This window comes from Salvia miltiorrhiza, chromosome 7 (assembly GCF_028751815.1).
Source record: "Salvia miltiorrhiza cultivar Shanhuang (shh) chromosome 7, IMPLAD_Smil_shh, whole genome shotgun sequence".
NCBI lineage: Eukaryota > Viridiplantae > Streptophyta > Magnoliopsida > Lamiales > Lamiaceae > Salvia > Salvia miltiorrhiza.
The window spans coordinates 3,891,189-3,910,497 of record NC_080393.1 but is presented as its reverse complement, the minus strand read 5'-3'; the positions used below and the strand labels follow the sequence as shown (position 1 = coordinate 3,910,497).

General features: G+C 36.8%; 1 protein-coding gene across 1 annotated transcript; it reads right to left on the bottom strand.

Moving 5' to 3' along the window:
- Nucleotides 1–7,643: 7,643 nt before the first annotated feature.
- Nucleotides 7,644–11,724, bottom strand: LOC130991747 (uncharacterized). Its single transcript, XM_057916123.1, has 3 exons — nt 11,108–11,724; nt 8,660–8,892; nt 7,644–8,130 (listed from the first exon to the last, which is right to left on the bottom strand). The coding sequence occupies exons 1-3, from the start codon at nt 11,582–11,584 to the stop codon at nt 7,851–7,853; spliced, it is 990 nt and encodes a 329-aa protein (XP_057772106.1). The 5' UTR covers nt 11,585–11,724; the 3' UTR covers nt 7,644–7,850.
- Between the last annotated feature and the right edge of the window lie 7,585 nt (nt 11,725–19,309).

Genomic DNA, 19,309 nt, shown 5'->3' with positions numbered 1-19,309 from the left:
CGTTCATAAAATAAGTTTCACGTGACATCGAGAATTCAAATCTCCTTTCGCAAGAAGAGGATGCAGCCTGAAGCTCCAGAGCTGATGACATTTTACAGAGAACATATTGTAACAAGGGCTTGGGCCCAGTTACTTGAATTACCATCAGAGCTAAAGGGATTTAGGGGCTAAGTTTACTCAATCATGTTATTCATGTAGTAAATTGTAAAATTTCACCACGAATAGTGAAATTTCTGCTTTCGAAAAAAAAATAGTGAAATTTCTCCAGTGACATCTCGTGAACGTAAATCTTTATGATCGAACTACGTAAATTTTTAATATTATTTTTTATTTTTATTTATTCTACTATTGAGATTAATTCTACCCTTTTGCGTCTGACAAGAACACCACGAGAACACGCACTGCGCGTGACTCTGTGTGTGTGACCGATCTGCAATTTCCGAGCCACATCTGGTTTGGATTTGGGGTTACGCTTTTTCAGAAGGGAGCATCAAAGCCGATCTGCATCTGGTTTGGATCTGGTCGCCGGTTGACCGTCTGGTTCCGGAAATCCAGCCCTTCACCGTCTTGAACCCAGCCCTCCACCGCGCGCGAGGTTGGGGGCACCAGCAATCGAGGTCGACCCTCGCCCCAGCCGTGCGATCTGACCGACATCGGACTCCTTCCTCCGAGAAGCAGCAGTCCAGCACGCCCGTTGACCGGCAAAGGGGATCTGCAGCCCGTCGCCGCTGCTCATCTACGTCCGCCGTGCTCGCTGCTGTTCTGCACCACGACCTCCGAAGTCGCAGCTGAGAGCACGCGTGTTTGACTGAGCACGCCAGACCGTTCGACGCTGCCGGGCCGCTCGCCGTTGCTGGCTGGCCGGACCCTGGCTCCGCTCGCCGCTGCTGGCTGGCCGGACACTGGCCACCACCGCCGCTCGCACCGCTGTTCCTAAGGCGATCTGAGAGAGAAATGGATCTCCCAATCACCGGCGACCGGGCTGTTCCCATAGCCACCCAGCGTTCCGCCCTTCCGCCTCCGACGTCTCCACGCAGCAACTGGCGAAGGTCCGCTCCCGCCGCAGCCGCTGATGAAGCTCCGCAGCTGCTGCCGAACCTCTCTGCCGCTGAAGAAGAGATCTGCTCACCGGCCAAGTCGCCGCCCATTCAGTCCTTTGCTGAGATCGCCGGCACGCCACAACCGATGCCGCCAATGTCGCCGAGCAAGCCACCTACGCCTACGATGCAAATCAACCAACAACAGTTGCCGATTATGGTTGATAAGGCAGGGCTGAATCTGCCTCAAGTTTCCAATAATTTCTCTACTCAACGTCATAGCCATGGAGAATGTCACGACAAAGAGAAATCTGCTGTTGAATATTCAAAGGGTTTGGCTGAGGAATCTACGACAACGTCCTTTGCTGATAGACCTTCTGGACATTCACAGGTTCATAAATTCACTACATCCAATACTAAGGTTCAGGATTTGATCAAGGGAGACAATTCTAAGAAGGCCTCGGCGACAGAGCTTCACCGGCCGAGCACCACTTCTTTTGCTTCGCTTCTGAGGAGACCCCGACAAATTGAACGTACGCCGGATGTGCTTGTTCATCGATTCAATTCGCTGCAACCGGACTTCTCTGGTGAAATACCCACGCTTAGGGTGCCAAAAGAGCATCTGCTGCCCAAAATAAATCAATTTGAGCATGCTTTAATTGGTCGTCTTCTTCTTAGGAAAGGAGAGAAGCCGCGTCTTCTCACGGATCTTAAACGTGATCTTCAGGTGGCTTGGAATATTGACAATGATTGGCAAATCATCCCCATGGGAAAGAGCTTCTACACTATTAAATTTAATACCGCTGAAGACAAGACGCTAGTTCAGAAAAGCACTTCTTGGGAGTTACCTTTCGGAACCATGCGGTTACGCGAATGGGTGAGATTCTTCGACCCCTATAAAGAAATTTCATCACTTTGTGAAGTTTGGATGCGCATTTATTATTTGCCCTTAGAATTTTGGACTCTGGATGTCATTACGGGTATTGGAAGGGCGATGGGATCGCCTATTAAAGTTGATGGGGCTTCGGCACGTGGTGCTGCTGGACATTATGCTCGAATTTTGTTGGAAATTGATCTCTCGCGTCCTCTTCCGGAGGCTTTGCTGGTTGACGGGGAAGAACGTTCCTTTCACGTCGAATTTGAATTCGAACAACTTCCGGCCTTCTGCTCTAAGTGTAAGATCACTGGACATTCTATTGATAACTGCAATAAAATGAAGAAAAAATCCAAGGAGGACAGCAGGAATGGGAAGGCCAAAGATATGTCGCTGGTGAAAGACAAGGAAATAATTAATAAGGGAGCTGCCAAGGAGGTTAGGGCACCTAACTGGAAACCAAAATCTTGGGACCAGAATAGGACTGACCAAGCTCACAGACCGCAGATTATCACTGAAAATCAATTTGGGGTTTTTCAACAGGTGGCTGTCGAAGAAGAACAGATTCTAAATCAGTTGGGGGTTTTGGAACAGGTTGTTGTTGAAGAAGAGCAGATTCTGACACCGCGGGGAACAAAGAACCACAATCAGTCGTTGGCTTTAACTGATCGGAATGTTGATTTTGAGGATGCCAATGGAGAAAGATTGATGTCAGGTCCGGATATCTTACAGGCGATCACTGTACCGGCTACGGAAGAGATAGATTCAGGAGATGAATCTGATGGGCAGTCGGATGGTGGCAAGACAGTGGCTGAAGAAGATTCACAACAGATCGTCATTTTTGAAAGTTCGGTCAATCGGGATAAAAATTGTGAGAAACAAGAAAAGATGATGGACAGCGCTATCAAAGCTCAGCGGATAGTGGAAACTTTCAGGAATTGTGAGGCGGAGGCGCAGGTGAAAAAAAGGGGGAGACCGCCGAAAGATTTGGCAATAAGGAAACCGAGGATTCTTGAGGAAGATAGTATCAAGAGTCGTCTACGGAAGTCAGTGGAGCAGCAACCTAACCAACAACCCAATCAACAGGCTGAAGATTTCATCAAAAATAAACTTTACAAAGCTTGGGAAGCAGGAGATAAACCTAGAGATTTCATTATTACATCTGGGAGCTCGAAGAATGATAGAGCCCTGAATAATGTGGCGGCCAAGAGTTGGGCAGCTGAAGTGGAATCGGGTGAAAACCCGAACACGAATTCTCAGTCTTTTTGATGAATGTCCTCGTATGGAATGTCCGGGGCCTTACGGACGAGTCCAAACGAGTTTTAAAGGAGCATTGCGACTCCTTCTCCCCTGTTATTGTTGGGATTATTGAGCCTAAGACGAATCTCAAGAAGACTTTTTCTAGATTTTGGCGTTCTCTGAATCTTATTCCTTGTTTTCAAAATTCAAGAGACAACATGAGTTCGAATATTTGGGTTTTTTCTCATCCTTCTGTTACTCATGATGTGATTTTCTCCTCGGAGCAGGTGGTTATCATGAACTGCAGATGGTCGACGTGGAATTTCAAAATCGCGGTGGTGCATGGCGTTAACACGTATGCTGGCAGACGGCGTTTGTGGTTGGATCTTCTGGATCATATTGATGGTAATGTTGTCTTTATTGGCGATTTTAATGCGGTGAAAGGCGCCCATGAAAGAAGTAGTGACTGTATGCCTAACTCTACTGCTTGTGCGGAGTTCTGTGAATTCATTGAAGCCACCGGTTTCATTGAGGCGCCTACGGTTGGTCTGCATTACACGTGGTCTGGTCGTAGATTTATGCCTACCCATGTGGAGTCTCGTCTGGATAGAGCGATTTTTGCTGACTCTTTTGCAAATCTCTGGAGTTCGGTTTTTGTCCAAGCTCTTCCACGTATTACCTCGGATCATTCCCCGCTTGTTCTTCATTGCATGGTGGATGCTCCTCCTCGCCATCATTTCTTTAAGTTCCTTAACATGTGGATCTTACATCCGGATTTTCTCCATACGGTGAAAGGGTCCTGGCAGATGGATACCGAGATTGGCTGCCCGATTTTTAAAGTTATGCATAAATTAAAGCGTCTTCGGCAGGTTCTTCGCGCGTGGAATCGGAATGTTTTTGGAAATGTTGATTCTTGTATCATGAATACTCAACAAGAGCTTTTGGAGATTCAAGATCAGATTGCCAGGGATGGTTACACGGAGGATCTCTTTGATAAAGAAGTGGAAGCCCAAGCAAAGATCAACGTTGCGCTTTCCAGGCAGAGCTCGCTTTTACAGCAAAAAAGCCGGGTGTCGTGGCTTAAAGATGGAGACAGGAACACGAAGTTCTTTCATGCGATGCTTAGGTTTCGTCGTAAACCTAACATCGTTTCTCACATGGAGATCAATGGAGATATGAATTACGACCAGAAGGTTATTGGGGATCATATCGTGGATTTCTTCTCTTCTTTGTTTTCGACTAGCAGTCATACTAATACTGATATTACGGCGGTTGAGGCGGTTATTGAGGAGATGGTCGAAGATCGTTATAATAATTTGCTCATTCGTTTGCCGGATGAAGAGGAAATTTCTGCTATGGTTTTTCAGATGGAGCCGAACAGCTCGCCTGGGCCTGATGGTTTCTCGGGTAAGTTCTATCAACATTGTTGGTCGATTATTAAAGTGGATATTTGGTGTGCTGTTCAAGCTTTTTTCCGGAATTCTTACCTTCCTCAAGGCTGCAATTCTAATACCTTGGTGTTGATACCTAAGAAAGATGTCGTCAATTCGGTCTCGGATCTGAGACCGATTGTTTTGTCCAACTTTCTTTACAAGATTATTACTAAGGTGTTGGCGTCTAGACTGAGCCAGGTTGCTGCTGTTTATGTTTCCCGTCATCAGTTTGGTTTTATTAGCGGTCGTTCCATTCACGATTGTATTCTGATTGGGTCCGAAGGCGTGAACTGTATGCATCGTACGAGTCGTGGTCAAAACATGGCTTGCAAGATTGACATCAAAAAAGCTTTTGATACTCTTAGCTGGGATTTCCTGCTTAACGTTCTTCGTGTTGCTGGCTACGATTCAAAGTTCATTAGTTGGATTGAGATTCTGCTTCACTCGGCTAGGATTTCTATTCTGTACAATGGTCAGCTTAAAGGTTATTTTGCGTGTTCAAGGGGTGTTCGTCAGGGCGATCCTCTTTCTCCGATTCTTTTTGGAATCGCCGAGGATGTTCTTGGTAGGCTCTTTGCAAATTGTGTTAGCGCGGGCACACTTACACCGATGCAAATGAGACAGGGAATTAATTTTCCAACTCATCTTTTATATGCGGATGATATTCTGGTTTTCTGTCATGCCACGGTCACGAACGCTAATACCATTCAGAAAATTATGGAATATTACGGTCAAATCTCTGATCAAATTGTGAGCCCGGATAAGTCGCAAATTTTTTTTACTAGCAAAGTTCCTTCTCAGACCTGCAGGGCTATTCGGAGCATATTGAGATTTACTCAGGGCAACTTCCCGATTACTTACCTTGGGGTTCCTATCTTTAAGGGTCGTGTGCATGCCTCCTATCTTCGACCGATACATGATCGTGTGATCAACAAGTTCGCGAGATGGAAGGGATTACACTTGTCGATGGCTGGGAGGATTTGCCTGATCAGGTCGGTTATCCAAAGCTCCCTGACGCACTCCATGATGGTTTATAGATGGCCGACTGCTCTTATTAAGGAGCTCGATGCGTGCTGCCGTAATTTCCTTTGGACTGGCAACATCAAGCAGACGCCATCTTGTTCCGTGAGTTGGAAGAGGGTCTGCTCGATTAAGGAGGAGGGAGGTCTCGGGGTTAGGTCGTTCGAGCTCATGAATAAGAGCTATCTAATGAAAATGGCGTGGAAGGTGGTTAGTGGGCGTGAGTTCGGATATGATTTGATTAGAGATAGATATCTCGATCGCTTTGGGCGTTGTAAATCTCTGGTGGCTGCTTCTTCTGTCTGGATGAGCTTACGTGAGGAAATTGATGGTTTGGTGGCGGATTCGTACTCGTATATTTATGACGGCGCTTCTACTTCATTCTGGTATGACGACTGGCTTGGGTATAATCTTATGAATAAATGCGGTATTCCGCATTTCATGCTTCCGTTTCTTACTCAATCGGTGGCTGATTATTTCTACGATGGGCTCTGGCATTTCACGCAAGCCTTTGTTAATGCTTTTCCTGAGATAGTGTGTGATATTTTACTCACTCCTCTTGGTACTGAGGGAGATGTGCGTTTCTGGAAACCCTCGTTGCACGGGAATGTCACTACTGCGCTGGCATTCAACAAGCATTGTCATCATTTTCCGAAGGCGTCTTGGGGCCCTTGGCTTTGGGAATCTTTTATTCCGATTCGACGTTCTTTGATCTGTTGGCGTCTTCTTCATAATAGAGTACCGACTTATGATCGCCTTATCCGCTACGGTATGATCACGCCAAACGTCTGTTTGCTTTGCTTAAAAGGAAGTGAGTCTCAGGATCACCTTTTCTGGAATTGTGAGCGTGTGCAGAATATTTGGGCTACGTTTCTTGGGTGGTTCAATTTCACGCAAGGGTTGCAAGAGAATGATATTCATAGTTTTTTGGTGGCAGCTTGGCAGTATAAACTTAGTCCCCTCACCGGTAATTTCTGGAAAGCTGGTATCATCACGGTCATCTGGGCCATCTGGATGCAGAGAAACAATTGTATCTTTGATAATCAAAAGTTCGAAGCAAGTCGTGTCATCCACACTGTGAAAGTTGCTTTCAAAGAGATTGATGATAACTTTCCTAAATTAGGTTACATGTCGAATTCTTGGTCAGATTATCTGATTCTCCGGGCAGTGGGTGTTACTACTAGGAGTGCTCCTCCTCCGGAGTTTGTTGAGGTGCATTGGTGGCCACCGGTGGCGCCGTGGATCAAAGTAAATACTGATGGCTCAGCGACGGGAGCTCCGGGAACTATTGCTGCAGGTGGGGTGTTTAGAGATAACTGGAATGTAGTGCGTGGTTGTTTTCACTTCAAAGGTGGCTCGGGTTTTGCCTTTGAAGCGGAACTCCTGGCTGTTATCTCGGCGATTCAAATTGCTCACAATCGTGGTTGGCACAAGCTTTGGATTGAAGCCGATTCCACCTACGTGATATCAATTCTTAATACCCGTTCTTTGAATGTGCCTTGGCGTTTTAAGGCGGCGTGGAATAGGATTTTAAAGATGTTAGATGCTTTCTCGCTGCAGGTTTCTCACATCTTTAGAGAAGGAAACAAGGCGGCAGATATTATGGCTAACCAACAACGTTCAGAAGGGTGGTGGCCGCACGAGATTGACGAGATTAGGGCTGCGGTTCGCCTTGACATGGCTTCGCATAGCCATCTGCGTAAGAAACGGTAATTGAGACTGATGGGTGGTTGTTTTTTCGTTGTTATTCTGAATCTCGGAGTTGTATCTCCTTTAGCTATTCCCTACTTTCGTCTTGTGTCTAGACGAGTACTCTTTTTCCTATTCACGGTTTTTACCACTGGGTTTTCCGTGAAAATGTTTTAATGAGACTCGGCCCTTAGTCTGCTCTTTCTGTGCTTTCAAGGGTTTTTTTTTAGGTTTTTTCTTTTCTTTTTTATATAAAATTGTCATTTAATAAAATTGAGATTAATTCTACGCTCAATACAAATATAATTAAATAAATGCAATCCAATTTTTCCTACTTGCTCCATCCTCTTCTGAAACATTAAACATAGGAGTTTATTTGTTATTTGCATATCATATACATAACCCTTAATTCAAGTCACACACTTTATTTCATCTTCACACAACATATGCACACTATTACATCACACACACACACACACATTGAAAATATACAAATAAAATAAAACATGAATCTCAAACATGATGGCAAATAAAAGATCATTGGTAGAAGAGACGACCTCACAATGAAGAGCAAAAGGAGGAGGAAGAAGAAGAGGAGCTCTTGAAGAAGGAAAGAATATGTTGATTAACTTCATCAGGCTTCTCTTCATGGATAAAATGACCAACACCTTCCATCACAACAACATCCTTCAACAAAGGGCAATCCTTCTTGAACCCACCTTTGTGCATGTAGTCTTTGGCGCCAGGAGCATTGTAGGTCAGGTCAAGATCTCCCACCACGAATTTCACCGGCACTTGGATCTTAGATCCTGTCCATGCCGCCGTTAGCTCCCAATTTCTACAACTCGAAGAAGAAAAAAACACTCAAGATTCTTGTTTTTATCAAACCTAGTTTCTAGCTTAATTTGACTCTCATTACTTCACACTCCACTCTAAAAGGTTGTTTGGCTGAGCTTATGAGCTCCTTAAAAACAATTTATAAGTCGTTAAGGACCTTTTTGGTCAAACCAAACACTTCTCAAAAGCTTATAAGCTGTGAAAATAAGTTCCAACAACTTATAAACCCCCCAAAAAATAACACAGTCTCAACTTATTTTTTCATAACCTTATAAGAAACAATCAATTTACAAGAAAAACTCTCTTATAGCTTGTTATTTCCAACATATTCTTTTAAACTCCTCTCTCTTCAATTTTCTTTCTCTAATTAGGATTTTATCTTTGTAACTCAAAATTCTCTATTGAGCTTATAAGCTTAATTAATTATCCAAGCACTCTGATAATTATAAGCTGCTAACATAGTTCAAGAATCAAAAGAACAAAAACATGAGTGATGAAGATGGAGTAACAAAAATAAAAGGAAAACTAACATGTCGAGGGCTCGGTAGTAGTTCAAAGCTCCGGTGAAGCCGGCCGCGTCGTATTTGGTAGCATAGTAATCAAGATCTTCCTCAGACAGCCATGAAGGTGAAGTGATCGGAGTATCTGGGAACGCCTTATCCTTCGGGAGGTAAAGTGGGCCCGGATTTCGGTATGTTAGGAGGTTTTTTAACACATTTTTGGTTCCTATCTGGGCAAACTCATGTTCAATCTGTCCTGGTTCCTACAAGAGACAGATACAAACAACAAACACTAATCACCAAAACACACTATTAATTTATCCAAGACAATCATGTAGTCAGTAACCAATTAACCTATTTGTTTACATTATTTTTCAATCTTAATTTATTTGCACATATGATTGACTCGACATGAAAAACCTTGTTGGTGTTAGAATTCTTGCACTACTTGTGATCATCCCTTTGATCTTTTCAAGAATAAGTTCAAAACACATTTAGTTTTGTAATAAAGTTGCGTTACATATACATGTGTAATCTCTAATTTGTGTGTGTAACTTTTAGATACTCCATAAAAATTGTTTACGTGAATTTCGATAGAATAAAGCACCAAAATAAACCTATTATGTATTTTTATTATCTTTAATCTCACTGGAATATAAATCGGGTAAAATAGAGGATAAAAATCAATTAGAAAATATTTCAAAATTTCAATCCATTTTAATAATTAATATATTAATTTATACAATTTTTTTTATCTATTTATGCAATTAATCCTTAAAGGAACGTTTACTTTTAAAAATTAATTTACATAAAAATAATACTCCCTCCATCCCACTTACAATTTTAGGTTGTCCCGTTTCTGTATAAGGTACTCCCTCCGTCCCGCGAGTCTTGACACGTTTGGGTTCGGCACGAGAATTAAGGAGTTGTAGATTAGTGTTTTAAGTGTGTAATTAATAAAGTATAAAATTGATAAAGTAGGATAGAGAAGGTAATAAAAGTGATAAAGTAGGAGAGAGAGTATAATAAAGGTGATAAAGTAGAAGAGAGAATGTAATAATTATTACCCAAAAAGGAAACGTGTCAAGACTCGTGGGACGGCCCAAAAAGGAAAACGTGTCAAGATTCGTGGGACGGAGGGAGTAATAAATAACCATTCAAAAAGGTGTGAGTCCAACCACGTTTTACCAATTTAAACTTTCTTTTTAATTACTATGTCCAAAAATTTTGGGGCAATAATAATAGAACAAAGGGAATAGTATAAGTTAATTCATTGTTTATGGAACTTTGGGATATTTTAACAACTTGATACTTCCTCCATCCAGTGTGGTCCTTTTGTTTTAAAACATATACTTTTATATTTTACACCATTCACAAACAATATTTATAAAATTCCACTACACAAATCATTTATTAATTTCCTAACAAATCAATTCGGTGAGATCGTTTATACACTTTATACATATTTTTCAATATTTTCTTAAAACTAGTGTTCTTCCATCCACACCACACTTATTGTGGATGAATGAAGTAATTTTTATTTTTTGAACTAATTTTATTTAATAATTCTATCCTATTAAAAAAGTAAAATTTAAAATATCATAACAATAAAGATAAAAATATTTACTTATACATCTTGTAATTATAAAAAGTAAATGTCACTGAAAGTAAAGGCCCCTTAAAAAGTTTTAATCATCCACACAATGTCATTATTTTGCACTTCACTAAGAAATTACTTCAAAATATAACTCCATTGAGAGAGAGAGGGTGATAATAGACCTTAGAATTAGAATTTAAAATGTTATATAGATCTATTTAATTACAAATTATTTATTTATTTATTTATATAAATATATGTGTTATATTTTTCTATATTTATTTGTATCTTTTTGGTTTTTTAATTTGTTTTGGGTTATTTAAATATAAACTTTTAATATTAATACAGTTTGGACTTTTAAGAGTCCAAAATTGTTATATTAAATGACGAATATTAGTTTTGTTATATTGATGATTTAATGTTATTCGTTCAAAATAAGATTAAGATTGACTTAAATTATTTGTTCTACAATCTATAAATTTAATTATTATACTCATTAAGTTGATGATATTATTATTGTACACTATTTTAAATCAAATATTACTATTTAAATTAACATGTTTTTTGTTATATATTAATCTAACTCATAAATAATATTTTTATATAATTTTAAATTTTAAAAATAAATAAAAGTATCGTTAGTCCGAGACTCCGAGTTATGTTAATATTGACTACGATTTTGACCCTTTTTACTAGGTAACAACAGTATCATTGGATTAAAAAAACAAACACACTTCACAGCATCCTTAAAATAACAGATCATTTATGTATCCAGACTTCACTAATCAAACTCATTAATTAATTAACTTGAAGTAATTCTTTTAGAATTAAAGTAGTATCGAATTACTATATTAAACCAATAAAGAAAGGGGGGCAAAAACCTGGAATCTGATAATATAATATTCATCTCCATAGAAGCTGCGCAACGTCTCAATGGGCTTCTTAATCGGGCTTCGGCGGCTGAAGGCGACGCTCAAATTCAGCAAAGCCCGCACCTTATCGGGCCGGTACAAGCACAGAGCCCACGCAATCAACGCCCCCCAATCGTGCCCCACCACGAACACCTTCTCACCCGGCGGCGCCGCCGCGTCGATGAGCGCCACCAGGTCCCCGACTACGTGCAGCGTGGTGAATTTCGCCGGATCACTCGCCGGCGCGCCTGTCGTGTCGGCGTAGCCGCGGAGGTCCGGCGCCACGGCGCGGTAGCCATGACCGGCGAAGAATGCCAGCTGGTGGCGCCACGTGTACCAGCATTCCGGGAAGCCGTGGAGGAAGAGGATGATCGGGCCCTGGCCCGCTTCTGCCACGTGCATGTTGAGCCCGTTAAGGCTCAGTGATTTGTGCTCAATTTGCTCCATTTTTGGTGTGTGCGTGTCGAATTGAGGTGAGATTATCTATAATTTAGGGTGTTGAAAAGTGTTAAATAAAATGCACTCGTCAAACTCTTTTGATGAGTGCAATTCGGGCTGAGATTATATATAGGCCATGGGCCCATGGCATGGGGTTTTTTTGGTGGATTATAGAATAAATAGATTGTAGTGAAAGATGATTAAATAATTAATTAAATTTTAAGATGATATATAATTATTTAATTAATATTTTTTTTGAGAAATACAAGATGCATGTGTATATTATATTTGAGTTAATTAAATATTTCCTTCGGAAAAAACTTCCTATTTTACATTTTTAGGACGTCCACAAAAAAAATTTCTTTTTTTCTCACTCTGAATACTAATTAAAATATTTTTTTCTCACTCTAAATACTAATTTTAACATTTTTTTCATCATTTTCAAAACACTCAACAACCTTTTATCCACTTTTAATACATTCAATATTTTTTTCTTAAAATCCGTGTCATTTTCTTTTAGAAAGTTATTTCATGGACGAAGAATGAGTAATAATCATGATATTACAAATTAAATCAATATTTAAATAGATACAATTCAATATTCAAATAAAATACTATAATTTGCAAGCCACCTATTGAACTTGAACCAATGGTCACTTGAGATATAGAAGTCTTTGGTGCTTCACCTTTACCGTTTAAGTTAAGTCTCAGCGACAATTATTTAATTAAATAAAATAGTTATTAATTATTAACCTAAATATGTAAATTAAATTATTACGAGAAATGTGGGTTTAGAATTTGTTAATCAACCATTAATTAGGGCTTTGAAGTGATACAAGTCCAATTTTTGAGATGGTTCATACCTTTAAGTCGAAGCGATATGCGAGAGAAATAGATTCTTTGAGTGGTATAAGAGTTGCATGTGGGGAACTAAAAGTTTTCCACGATTTACTATATTCAGAAAGTCGCAGTGACAATTTATATTTCATGATCGTCGTCTGAACATTTATTTAATTTGGATATACGTATTTGATTGTCAATTACCTTACTTCTACGCAGCTATTTACGAGTGATATGCTATATGTCACTGCAACAAAATTGTTTACTGGTGACGCAATTTTAGTGACATCAAAAGTTATGTAAAATTTGGAGTAAAATTTGTTACATCTTTAAATAAAAAAAGTTTAGCTACATGAACACATGTATCTATACTTTAATTATACATAAAAATATAAATAAATTTTGTTACATTTAAAAAGTAATAAATTTTGTGATATCTATCCATGTAACAAATTTTGTGACATCCAAATCTATCAACAAAATATTTTTGTTACACGTAATTATCACAATATTTGTGTTCTCTCCCTCTCTCTCTCTATGTGAATGTGTCACACTCACTCATAAATGTTACTACTTCCTTTGTCTCACATTTTAGTATTTATCTTTTCATTTTAGTCTGTTTCACAATTTAGTACACCCTCCGTTCACGAAAAATTTGATGGTGGACACGAATTTTTATATAATTTGTAGAGGTAGTGTTAATACAATAAATAGATAAATGTATATTACTCCATCCATCCCATTTCAAAAAAAAAAAATGGATAAATGTATAATTTAAAAATTGGAATGATCTGATTTTGAGAGTTTGGATCGATTTCTAACCGAATCGACCGATTGCGCAATCTTCACTGTATAAAAAGTTCATATAAATTAGACGAAATCCTCTCTTGAAAGAAATGAATTGTTCGCTTTTAACTTTGAGGATGTGAACAAAAAATGAAGAGAAAATTGGGTCGAGAATAAAGTTGTGGTTGTGTGTCGTGGAGGGAAAATGATATACTAATACTAGTAATCAAGAAAGGACAAGGACAACTCCAATGATGTAATAAATGTGATGCACGGCCGGCATTTAGTTAAAATTTTGTCAATCTTAATCATAATAAGATAGCATTTTATCAAAAAAAAGAAGAAGAAAAAGAGAGAGAGAGAGAGATATAGCATTTTGTATCACACTGTCTAATTAATTAACAATTGGATTCATACTGATACAGCAGCAAAAATGCAAACATCATACAAATGTGTAATTGAATGTTAATTTGAATTCCGATATCTTCTACTTCCTTCGTCCCGTGAAACTTGAGCAATTTCTTTTCGGCACAGGTTTTAAAGAGTTGGTATTTTGTGTGTTAAGTGTGGTATGTGAAAAAAATGAAAAGATGAATAAAGAGAAAAAAAATTACCATATAAGGAAACTGCTCAAGCTTCGCGGGACAACCCGAAAAATAATACTGCTCAAGCTTCGCGGGACGGAGAGAGTAACACATTTTGTTTCGTTAAACAATTTGGCACAAGTTTTTGTGTTGTAGTAATAATAATTTCTTGTAAATAAACAATTAATTGAGAATTAAATTTGCTAGTGCATAGAGCAACTAATAAAAAGTATCGTAGAAAGACAAAAAATCTTATTTGCTCCTCAAAATAAATTTTAGGGGCTTATTGGAACTTTCTCAAAAGTAGGTAAAGGTATCCCAACCTTTTTCCAGAGAAAAGATTATCTTATCTATCAAACTTCTTATATCTTAGTAATTGTGACTGCAGCTTTTGACTACTAACTTCTTATAAGCTCAACTTTCCAGCACTGAATCAACTTATCTTTAAAATAACATCTGACATAATGTATAGATTTAACAACTAATTATTTTACTTCTACGAGGGAATAACAAATGCTCCCTGCATTTCATTAAAGATGACTCTTTTTTTTACATGAAAAGTAAGAAAGATATGTAAATTAAATAAAAATAATAGAATCCACGCCTTTTTAAAAGTTAAATATGATCTTTTATGAAAATGAGTTATCTTTAGTGGAACGACCCAAAATGAAAAACGAGTCATTGTTAATGAGACGGAGATAATAATAAATAACTTAGAATAGGCTTATTCAATCATCTTCTAGATCGAAACCTTATCATGTGGTAATCTAATAATTTGTTTAATTTGAGGTTTTTGAATGCCAATATTTCCTTTTTGTTTAATGAATTATTTATGCATTCAATCACTAAGATATCCAGCGAAAATAAACCAGTATAGGGTCTATTTGGGATTACCTGAAATATGACCCTCTTGAAGGCCCAAGCCCATTAGATTATGTAATGCTATTGGGCTGATAAAAATGAGTTTCTTTGTGTGTGTGTAGCACTTGGAATCTTGAATTCATGACTACATAGTATTGAATTTTATATGTTCCATGTAGAGTCTTTAAATTATGAGATTTGGCAAGTGTCATGGGTACTTTTTTTTTTTTTGTTTTTTTTAGGAAAAGTAGTACTAGTATACTAAGTTAGAAAAGTAGTAGTATACTTGTTTTCTTCAAAGTGTTTGGTAAAATAAACTCTTAAACAACTTATAAGCTTAAAAAATCAGATCCAAGAACTTATAAGTTCCTCAAAAAATATGTTCATCTACCCCAACTTATTTTTTTATAATCTCATATGAAATAATCTTTTTACAAATATTTTTCAACTGTAAATTATTATTTTCATCATATATCATTAAAGTTTATTAATATTCGATTTTCTCTCTCTAGTAAAAAAAATTATCTCTCTCACTTATAAGCTCAATTATCCAAACACTTTGACAACTTGTAAGCTCTTAAAAATTAAGCATTTTAAACATCTTATAAGCTCTAAGAGGTTAGAGCACCCGCATCGCGGGTACTCGAGGAGCTCCTCGAGGAGAGGGAGGGCGTCGAGGAGGGCGATGCGGCGTGGAGCTCCTCGAGGACTCCTCGAGTTTTCGAGTATGCTCGAGTGATTTTCTTTTTTCTTTTTTCTTTTTTTTTTAATTCTCTTCTCCTCTTTAAAAATTTCTCTCTCCTCTTTAAAAACTAAAAAAATCAAGTAGGCTATCAAGGAACCCCAATGCAGCACTACCTACTCAATAACACAAACACTATCAAGTAGGCTATCAAGGAACCCCCAATGCGAATGCTCTTATAAGCTTTTTAAAATAAGTTTAGCCAAACATCCTCATAGCCTCATCCGACAAATTATCCTAATTTGTTGGTCGAGTTAAACATTGTCTTATAGGATTAGCTTGATTCAATTTGATTTCAATGTGCTCAGGCTAGCATGGCCCGATCTCAAAAATTTATAGCGCGAAGTGACAATTATTCAAATAGGCTCATATCTTGGATGACCTATCCCTCCAAATAGACTAGCCTTATCGGTTTTCGATCTACAAAATCAAGCCTGGTTTTTTTTTTTTAACAAATACAAGATACATGTATATTACACTTGAATAAATTAAACGATAATCATGCTATTACATTTACATATTATATCGAATATTCAAATAAAATACAATCCACACATTATTAGTGATGGGACCTGAATCAAATACCTATTGAAAATAAAGTCTTTCGTGCCTTAATTTTACTGCTTAAACTAGGCTTCCTAGATTTCCAAACCATCTTTTCCATTACGAGGGTTAGAGTGTCAAAAAATTGTCTAAAGTCGAGCCAAAATGAAATTGAATCGGACTATCACGAGAAGCAAACTTGATTCTAAACCTAATTAAACTAAAATAGTAATATATGAAAAAATTGAATTGGACTCATTACCAGAAGCCAACTTGATTCTAAATCTAGTTAAACTAAACGTAAAAAAGACGAGAGATTTTCGTCTTGTTCGATCATTTTGAGAATTTCTATAAAATGAAATGATGTTTTCACCCATCAATGATCGAATCAAAGGGCAAAGCAGAGCACAAGAATGCAACAAAACATAAATGACTAATATATAGGCGGAGTAGAAAAAGCATGTTACTTGATTGGTAATATTTGTAGGCTTTTCTGAACATCATGTGATGCTTTGCAGCTGCCGCCATTGACGGTTTTTGGGATGCTCTACTGCCCTTAAAATAGAGTAATTCTATTTATCGTTTCGCAATTGGAAACTCAATTTCCTTAATTTATTCTTATTTAGTGATAATTAAAATTAATAATTTCCTTTTTCATTTTAGGTGAGTAAATGAGGGTACGACAAGAAATTCAAATGTCCACTTCATTTCTCCAAATTCATTATGTTTAAAAAAAGTATCGTGGCCAATGAGGTTAATTCAACTGATGTACCACAAGACTCTCTATTATGAGAGTTTTTAAGTTTTAATTTCGCCTATGTGCTATGTCATTATAATTAATTTGGCGTGTCTTTATCTACACCCTCAGTCCTTGACTAAGGATCCTCATTTGTTCAAAAACATATATCAAAGAAATTGAGAAAATTGCTCCTTTTACCTCTTAATATTATGGAGAATATGAATAAAGAGGAAGGGTGCATTTACTTTGATGGAAAATGAAAAAAAAAAAAAGTATATTTGAACTCATTTTTCACTATTTTCACATGTTTACTGTGATGATAAATTTTCTTCGAATATGGTGGAATATTTTTTCGGGCAGCTTCTTTTCACTCATTTTATCTCTAATGTTGGATAATATTATCCTATGGATAGGGGTAAAATATTTTTCAACATTTTCTCATCTTTTTATTTCTAGTAAACATATAATAAAAAAATATTATAATTTTTCATATTTTCTTATCCATCAATTTCCAATGAAAATTTTACTATCAAAGTAAAGGTACTCTAATAAATGATTGAACAAGTATTAATTTGATAATTTGACATCTTTTATGCATAAATTTTAAAATATAGGACAATTTCGAAATACAACTTTTTTTAAACTAGACTTGTCACTCTTTCCAATGTAATTTTTTTTATATCATAAACACGTTTTTATTCAAGATTAGTGTTATTTGGACAAAATATGTCCGGACAAAAAAATATTAATTAAATACTTAAAAAATTGGTTTATTTAACTTTTTTTGTTCTAATTTATAAAGGATTTAGTTAATATAATTTTTTTCTCCACATTGTAGTTTTTTGTAATTTTTTAATATTTTTAATTAATTATTATTATTTTTTGTAACTTTTTTACTTTAAAAAATAATAATTATTAAAAAAATTACAATGTGGAAAAATAATAAAACAAACGAGATTCTTTTTTATTTTAAACCAAAAAAATTAAATAAATAATTTTTTTTAATGTATGTAACTATTTTTTATTTGAACATATTTTGTTAAAATAATATCATTGTTTATTCAAATGGTCACATCGAAATCAAATAGATTGAAAAAACAAGGGAAAAAGGGAATTTGTTTGGAAGCAAAAGACAAGGCTATAGGACACTGAAGTGTTCCCAATGAGATTCAAGATCTTCTGCTGTAAAAAAATTGTAATGTCCTTCATAAATTTATTAAAAATCTGCCTATAAAATCATGCATTAAATATTTTCATGAATGAAGTAGTAAATGTAAGCTCGTGGTAGGCGATGTGGCATTCAATTATCAAGATCTAACATCATGTGTCTTCTTATTGTGATGGGCCCATCATATGCAACCACACGCTGCAACTACTTAGATACGAGTGAGTATATATGATCCAATTGCCATGTGATTTTTTGTAGTCACACAATTAATTATTAATTACTAGTTTACACATCAAAGTCCATGTCATCTTCATTTGACTCCAATCTGTAGGAGATATAAGTCATGTCGTACCCGCATTTATTTGGTATATTTGTATTATACTATGTTTCTACTTAATTTTTCTATTTCTCTATATTATAGTAATACATTTTACTCGATTTAAACGTAGAATTAATATATTATGCATTGTTCAATCGATCTATAATATACAAACGTATGATCGTATCCATATAGTATACTCTCTTCGTCCCAATTTTTAGTATCTGTTTGAAAATGATACGAATTTTAATAAAGTAGATGAATATATTGTGAGTGAAATAAGAGTCTCACATTTTATGTGAGTATTAAAATAATTAAAGCGGAGCAATGACTCCAACTATTTTTACTAAAAATAGAAATGAATATAAAAATGTGGAACGGCCAAAAAATAAAATATACTAAAGTTAGGATGTAGGAAGTATAACGTTATACTGATAAAATGAGATACGAGGGTATTAAAATATTCAAGCTTATTTTAGAATATTGATTGAAAAATGGACCCCCACAAAAAGAAACGGTTTTGAAAAGATTATGGGGCCATCAACACCAGATAAAAAATCATGGGAAAAGAAAAGTAGCCAGTTGAAGAATAGAACAAACATGAAACAAGAATACTAATATTTTAAACTCAAACGGTTGGGAGCGTTCACCAAATAAAGACCATCTCCCACATTTATTTCATCCAATTTACTATATTTATGGCAATAAATAGCAAACAAGTACTAGACACAATGTCTAAATATCAACATCTAATCATATCAGAACCGATCACCTACTCATCGTGGGCAAGCATAATGTGTCAACCACTGATGTGACAATTTTAATTTGGAAAGAGAATTAACATATCTTACTCTAATTAAAATTATCTTACTCTAATTAAGATTGCCACATCAATGGTGGACACATTATGTATGCCCACGGTGGGTAGGTGATCGGTTCTGCTAATCATATTCCTACAATGTGATAGTAGCTTTTTTATTTTGACAGGTTTGATCGTCGAGTGTAGGTAAATATTCATTATTTTTTATAATCCAACGAGTTTTAAGTTGTGGAAACAAATATGTCATTTAAAATCAACACACAATTAGAGAGACAAGAAATGTTGCGACAGATCATCTTCCTCTCAAGGATGTTCTGTCAAAGGTTTGGGGC